Source organism: Triticum dicoccoides, chromosome 1B (genome assembly GCF_002162155.2).
Source record: "Triticum dicoccoides isolate Atlit2015 ecotype Zavitan chromosome 1B, WEW_v2.0, whole genome shotgun sequence".
Classification (NCBI taxonomy): domain Eukaryota; kingdom Viridiplantae; phylum Streptophyta; class Magnoliopsida; order Poales; family Poaceae; genus Triticum; species Triticum dicoccoides.
The window spans coordinates 418453571-418461261 of NC_041381.1; the positions used below are offsets into that span (position 1 = coordinate 418453571).

The 7691-nt window shown below is 40.1% G+C and overlaps 1 protein-coding gene across 4 annotated transcripts; it reads left to right on the plus strand.

Annotated features, from left to right (window-relative positions):
* Positions 1-445: 445 nt before the first annotated feature.
* On the plus strand, positions 446-4309 carry LOC119338616. Of its 4 annotated transcripts, none has more exons than XR_005164087.1 (5): positions 446-1482; positions 1581-1779; positions 2412-2706; positions 2924-2984; positions 4001-4309. XR_005164087.1 is itself a non-coding variant. In XM_037610924.1 (4 exons), exons 1-3 carry the CDS (start codon positions 502-504, stop codon positions 2693-2695), a joined length of 1464 nt encoding a protein of 487 aa, XP_037466821.1. In that variant the 5' UTR covers positions 446-501; the 3' UTR covers positions 2696-2706; positions 4001-4309. The 4 variants fall into 4 exon arrangements, 2 of the variants coding, with proteins under 2 accessions (XP_037466821.1, XP_037466811.1); XR_005164088.1 differs by having other exon boundaries at positions 2924-2980; XM_037610924.1 differs by lacking the exon at positions 2924-2984.
* The last annotated feature ends 3382 nt before the right edge of the window (positions 4310-7691 follow it).

The window sequence follows — 7691 nt, forward strand, 5'->3', positions numbered from 1 at the left end:
AATGCCAATATGCCAAGCCCAAGCCCGTCCATTGCCCTGCTGGTGGGATTAAAACTCAGGCCCAAGCCCAGCCCACGGGCAAGCCCATCGAACCTAGGCCCTGGATTTTAGGGTCGGGGCCTGGGTGGGCCGATAGGGTCGGGCGGAGATGGCCAGGACTAGTCGTCATGGGGTGACTCGGCCGGCTCCATGTCCCGAAAGTTCCCATCCTTAGGCCTTATAGAGTGGGAGGTGCTTAGAGAGATGCTTAGAAAAATAAACCAGGTTTTTCTGAAGCACCGGTGCCTATTTCTACAGAAGAGACGGTTAACTAAGCACCGGTGCTTAAGAAAAGCCTGATTTATTTCTCTAAGCACCTCTCATTGTACAAGGCCTTATAGCGCCCCACCCCCACGCGGTTATTCGGTTTTTATATTTGAAAAAGGAATTTTCGTTCCCCCAAAAGTTCAATTCGGAAACCCTAGGTATCAGTCTCGCCGTCTCTCCCCTCCTCCGTCAGCAATGGCGCCCGATTTGGCGGCGGCGAATCGCCGTGTGATGGAGGATTTGACAAAGAAATATGGAGTGACTCCCGAAACCATCGACTATGTGACCCTTGGCCCGGTGTGCGTCGAGCCCCGCCGCATCGTGAAGGTGCCTCGTCCTCCGATCCCTTCCGCCGGCACGGAGGGGCCGCCGAGGCGTCAGCCCCGGGCGGAGCCGAGCCCGCTCGAGGCAGCGCTGCTGGACACCGTTCACCGGCACCACCTCCAGGCGCTCGCCATGATGGACCGCGAGATCGTCGGCCGGCACGCGCGCGGCATGCTGCTCGCGGGCTACGCCTACGGCCTCCACGACCCCGTCTGCAACATCCTCGCCAACTGTCTCTGGCACGATGCGGTGTTCCCCGCTTCCTCGAGCCAGGAGGTTCGTCAGCCCATGATGCTGAGCTGCAAGGCCATATTCCGCCTGGCTCGCCGCTCCCTCGATGCCCTCGTCGCCTTCATGAGGGCGTACGCGCCCACCCTGTCTGCTGAAGAGGCCATGTCCTACCTGAGCAGAAGCCATGGCAACCTTCACCATGCCGCCGTGCTTGTTGACAGAGAAGGTGTTTTCCACACAAACCGCATGGACGACGCCTTCAGGGCTGCCATTCTGGCAGCGCATCTCCCTAGTGACGCAGCTCGCGAGGCTCAATTCTTTTTCATTGTCAACTGTGCTCCTACAGATGCTTTTCTTGCAAAGCATGGAATTCATGGTCACCCATTAGCTTTTGGATTATCTGACCTCAGGCCGCAAAGCAATTCATCGCTTATAGTGCTTGAATTTGTCAAGTTGGTTGTTTCCAGTTTAGCTCTCACACAGCCGCCACCAAGCTCGCCGAGCCTAAGCCAAGGAGCATATAGAGCGTTAAGGATCAAGATGCATGCCTTCAAGGGGGATCAGGAGTTTTGCCTTGGTATAGTAAACATCGCACTCAAGAAACTTGCGTTCCAGTTTGGGGTAATATTGCTGATTCCCGTTTGCCTAATGGCTGATTTATATTTTGGTTTTCCTTCAATCTGCTGCATCTCTGACATGGGTTAATTGTCATTATTCAGGAACTTTATCAGATTCATCTACTATGCGGCAAAAGTTTGGTTACTTTGGTTCCTGACAGCTATTATCATGTCAACTTCTTGGCATCTCTTGAGAGCGAGCCTAATCAGCCTAAGCTGTTTTTTGCTGAGATTCGTGCTTCACTTCAAGATGTGGATGATGTGACCTTGTGCTGTCCCGTGACATTATCAGGAAGAACTGGTATGCCAAGTTTTCCTTGTTTTTCATTAGTTCATTCATATGACTGAATTCTCATATTACACTTAACTGGGTTTTTAGACATGATATTGTTATCTGAAATTAACATTGGCAAGTAACGTATAGTTTTTGCGCGGACCCTCTTTATTTATCATCTCATCTTACGGAATGAATTTTTTAATACTAAAAGAGAGTAGGGCGGAAACATGAATTAAACGTGCAAAACACTTAACTTTGGGTTACACACTTGCACTAAAATTAATTTTGGGTTAAACAGGGAGTTTTTGAGTTTGGTTTATGTGATAGCCCTGAGTAGCAACTGAACTTTCACATTGGACCAGACTAAGAGTTTCTAAAGTTGAGTATTTGCAACAGATTTACTCATTTAGCATGAAAGGTGTTTTTCTTAGATCAATCATTTAATTGTGTGGCAAGCGCATTTTGCTGAAACATCTAATTCTGTATAGGAACTGTTTACTTCAGCTTCATTCCAATTGATTTTGAGATGCCAAGGAAATTTTGTATTATATGCTCCATTCAATACGAAATATAATACAACTTTTGTTGCTCAATGCATTCTTGCCTTGCAATCCAAGCTAATCATTGTTTCCTTTTGGTGTCTGCTTGGTAATTAGGTGGATGCTCTGCTTGTGAGTATCTGGGAATGAAACTCATCCATCCTGTAGATGAGAAGTTCAATGGACAATGTGACTTCACTAAGGGTAGAGACCCACACATTGCTGAACTTTTCAGGAAAGACCCTACCTCAGAGTTTGATGTTCCACTGATTGATGATTACATTTTCGTTGAGCTTGATCAACACCCTGAGGTTACAACCTTCCTGGAGACCACTTACTCCTATATGAGTGATGATCAAGTGGACCTGAGTCTTTTGTGGTTTGAAAATTATCTGCCTTAAGCTGTTCTATGGTATGCATATGATGTTTGTACACTGTCCTTTCTTATATTAGACAATGACCCCTCTGTGATTAGTATGCATATGAGTGTATGACTTTTCTGTATCTTTTATGAGATAATAACCCCACTTTATCTTTTGATCTCCTGTTTCTGTAAATGCACTAACTTGGCATTTCAATATGTTCTGACTAGATCTTTATTTTTTTGTTCCAACCATCATCCTTTACAGAAGGTTGTGCTGAATCAAAGTGGGTATATAATCTGACTGACAAAGAAGGGTAGTACTGTAAGTAAGTCACCAAGTCAATTGTTTGGTTTGTAGGTACAAGTAAACCTGATTTTATGCCTCAGACCAAGCTTGGTTTATATAAGAATAACATAACCTGTTTTCCGTAAACTCGATTTATGAGTTCCATGAAAGACATTTCGGGGTTATTTGGTTAGCGAGTATTTAGAGATCTAGTTTTTCTTAAACTCGTCTAGCAGCGTAAAAAACTAAAACTCTGTTTGGTTTTCTCTAACTACCCCAAAGATATCCAAAACTGGTTCTCGTAACATGCAAAAACTGAGCTTTTGGAAAAACGACTATTAGTCGTTTTTGTATCGCGTTTAACCTAACTCCAACAACCTAGTTCCTAGTTTCTAACTGGTGCGTTTATCCAATGTGCCCCACCTGCATGCAAATGGAATCACATCCACCCAGTTTTTTACTTTTTTCGTGAAGGTAGGCAGACGTGGTTCTCTGCATGCGTTGTTTAAGGCTTTCTAAATGCAAACAGAATTTTCTACAATTGATTACTTAACAGATTGTTGGTAAAAACTGGTTTTCTACAAAATATTCTTAGAACAGGTTTTGAGAAAACTGAGGGTAATTACTCGCTATCCAAACAACCACTTCAATAACTAGTGGGCATCACACGTATTTGCTCATGAAGTTGGCAGATTCATTATGACATCTTATGACAATTATTGGTTGCCTGTTGATGGAGGGGAATAACGTCAGACGTTACGTTTTTTCAGAGTCACAAATGTTTTCTACTTGTAACTGAATACGGACCAGTGATTTTTGAATCTGAAGATTCAGACAGTGCGTCAATTCGAACAAAAAAGATTCATGCAGTGCAGAAAAAGCGGGCCAGAGGAAATTCAGTCTTCAAAACAGAACATGCAGATATTTTGATAGAGCAAAGAAACCTTGTTTGGGTTATTAGTTCAAACTAGAGAAAGAGATTAGCATTTATTCGCATATGTATTTTTGAGCAAACATTTGCGTGTAATCTTATCCTTTTCTTTTCTTTATTTAAAGGGAACATGCTATGCTAAATACTGTCCACAGATGGGTGGTGTACAAGGTGATCTCGGTCTGGAGCTCTGGAAAGTACTACAGGAAGTCAAGATACTCCCTCCATCCGGAAATACTTGTCGGAGAAAAGGATGAATCTAGACGTATTTTAGTTATAGGTACATTCAATTTTATCCATTTCTTCGACAAGTATTTCGGGACGGAGGGAGTAGTTTATTAGTACAAGCATTGGTTCCATTCGAATATTTTTGGTTATGTTCCTATTTCCCTTTTGATACACTATTGCAAGTTATATGTGATTGTTGAAGTTCTAGTGCATTTTGTGCTCCAACTAAGGATGCAAGTGGGGCGGGCTTGCCCGCTAGGCCGCTTGCCCGCCCCACACTGCAACGCTTCTGCAGGTGTTGTGGTGTTGCGGACGACGCCATATTTTCCTTTTTGAGGGGTATCACCAAGTTTTATTGCTCAAAAAAATTAAATTCCACATGGAGTGGGATCACAAACGGATCATGGGGCTGGATCAACCAGACATGCCTCCCAATGAGCTGCATCGCTATTGGTAGCTCTACGTTAATTTACGATGAAACACACTGCCAGATGAAAGTCGCAATTTCTGGTCATAGCCTGCATATTAGTTAAGCGGTCAAGAATACAAGTTAAAAAGATTGATTTTGAAGAAGAGCCTGATGCAAAGTATCTATGTTTGCACTGTGTTTGTACGCATCTGCCTGTAGAAGGCGGAAGTGGGGAGCAATCCTCTGTTCTCTCGGCTGGCCTGAATATTTTTTTCTTTTAGGGTCGGCGCTTGTGTTGCTGGCGCTCATGTGCGCGCCCAAATGGGCCTCAAAATGAAAAATTCGGTCGCTCAACCAGCCCCAGCTCAGACTTGGTTCAGAGGGGGAAAAACCAGAACGTTCATTTTTTAGTATTTCAAAAATTTGTGGAAAAAATCTGTTCGCAGGGTTAAAAATAGCTCACAAATTATTAAAAAGGTCATCCGTATTTTTGAAAAATAGTTTTATTTTAAGAAATAGTTCATAAATATGAAAAAAGTTAATCAATTTTCAAAAAAGTGCACAAATTAAAAAAATATTTATCGCTTTTGAAATAAATCACCAATCTTCAAAAAAAGTTCACCGATTTTGAAAAAAAGTTCATCGATTTCAAAAGAAGTCATCGATTTCGAATAAAAAGTTCACGAATTTGAAAAAAAATCATTAAACTTGAAAAAAGTTCTATGATTTTAAGAAAAAGTTCACAAATCTGAAAGAAGTTCATTGAAATTGAAAAAAAGTTCACGAATTTGAAAAAAATTCACAAAATTGGAAAATAAAAAAAAGCATAAAAAAGAAAGGAAAAGGAAAAAGAAAATGAAAAAAGGAAAAAAAATGAACAAATCGTACCGAAAGAAGAAAAAAAGGAAAAATGAAAACAAGAAGGAAGAAATGAGGGAAAAAGGCGTGACTAATCATATCAGGCGGGCTAGTTGGGGTGGTTAGTGCAGCTCAAGTAGAACCAATCACTAGTGCAAAAAGCCTAACTATGCCGTGCCAAAAGAGCCTTGCTGACGTGGACACTCGACGCCACCAATATGGCGTTATTGTTAAAATATAGTGCTGGCATTGGAGCCCATGTCAACACTATTTTATATACCTATAGCGTTGGATATAATTACACGACGGAAATATCACACACACCTATGGTGTGTGATATGTTATAACGTCAGTAATGGGATAAATCTTCACGGGCGTTGTGCATTGTCCGAACACCATTATTATTATTTTGAAAAGCAACAAAAAATTAGCCTAATTTATTATCAATATATAAAAACACGTTTTTGTCCCACATTAATTTCGATGAGATAATTGAATCAATACACATTGTTTCTTCACATGCATACATTAACCACACACTAACTAGTTCTTATCGATCATGACTAATTAAACATCCACTAAACTAAACTATGCATGCATATTACATGTTCATTCATCAGTTATCCTACCTAGGTAGCTAGCTAGTAGTACATATATAGTATCAACCAGGGCCGTACCTAAGAATCTGGGGCCCGGTGCAAAATTTGAAATTAGGCCTTTATAAGGAAATGTTAATTATGAAGTCAATATGATACTAGTAATTATTAACCGGAAATTACTAATAGGGTTCAAACTCCATGGAACCCGAAATTTGAATATTTTTTCTTCAAATTTCATGTTTCAAAGAATACACACATACCTATGGATGTATACTACTTTTTGTAAAGTTTAATGCCAAAATATGTTTTATGCGAGGTACACAAAAATAACAAAATTCTGTATTTCTTGCACATAGTATCCACTACTAGCTTAGCCCGCGCGGCGACACGCCGCGCCCATCGATTAGTCGCGACTATGTAGACTATGGTCCAAGCAATAGAGTAATAAATAGTTATGATGAAATTTGTTGCATAACTTGAGGCTTTTTAGCAAATTGTTTTGTTCACAACAATTTATAGACACAAATATCTATCTTTCATGGAAACTTTTAGTTTATTTTGTACATAGCAAGGGCCTGTCCACCAAGTTGGAACAAATACACAACATAACCAAAAGTAATGAACTTCGGAACAGTGCTTTCGTAGCTAAAATTTAATAATTTTTCACATTTCATAACATAAATACTTAGCTAAAACTTACATCTGATCCGAAGTACAACCATTGAGACAGTAAAAAACAACTATTTTGATCATCACAAAAAAATTAATGTGCATTTCATGGAAAAAGTTTAGAGACAAAATAATTTAGCCAAGAGAAAAACTATTTCAGATCACAAAAGGCGCTCCAAAGAGTAATTGTGTATATTATTCAAAAGAACACTTTGTTACCTTCAGGCTTTAATTAGCCCCGTTGTATCTTGTGGAATCATGCAGTGATACAAATTCTTACCATAAACAGAAAAATTAAGTAGCTCTTAATATAGAAACAACCATATCACTCTGAATCAAGGGAGCATGATGCGATGAACTGATGACGGGGAATCTATGGTAGCATATACCCAGGAAACAGTGTTCATGGAAACTTTGTTAAACAACCTCTTGCTCAGTTTAAAAGTATTCCTTCCTGTGTCTCCACTGAAACAAAGCAATATTTATACACCCACAGGTCAGAACAATATGAGCCATTGTTTGATATAAAACCAACAATGCTTGAACATACTTGTTTCTCTACCTCACCATGTGGCGGCCAGAAAAAGCTTTAACAAATTAAAAACCACTTGCAAATTGAAGTTGAGAGCCTCCTCTTATTTCTCGAAATGGAAGGAGGAAGGGGCCTTAATTTGTCCCAGTAACCCCATGAATATAATTAGCCAAATATGCGGCATTTCATCTTATTACACAGTCATGCTGAAGGAGGGAACATCAATAAAACTAGGCATAAGAAATCCATCAAACGAAGAGAGATGTACTTAGAAATAAGAATAACAAACATTCTCAGATACTATGTACCTTATCCTGCCAATAAGAATATGTCAAGAAGGTGAATCATTCACTTTTATGTTACCGTTGCTGACAACGGACAACTGTGGATGGAAACAAAATTCTCAGCAATGCATATATGAAATTAAGTAACATGACTTAGAAAATATAATGTAAAATATCAGAATAAACTACTACTAAGTATGTTCAATAGTAATACAACCTCAGTTTGTACCCCAAAAA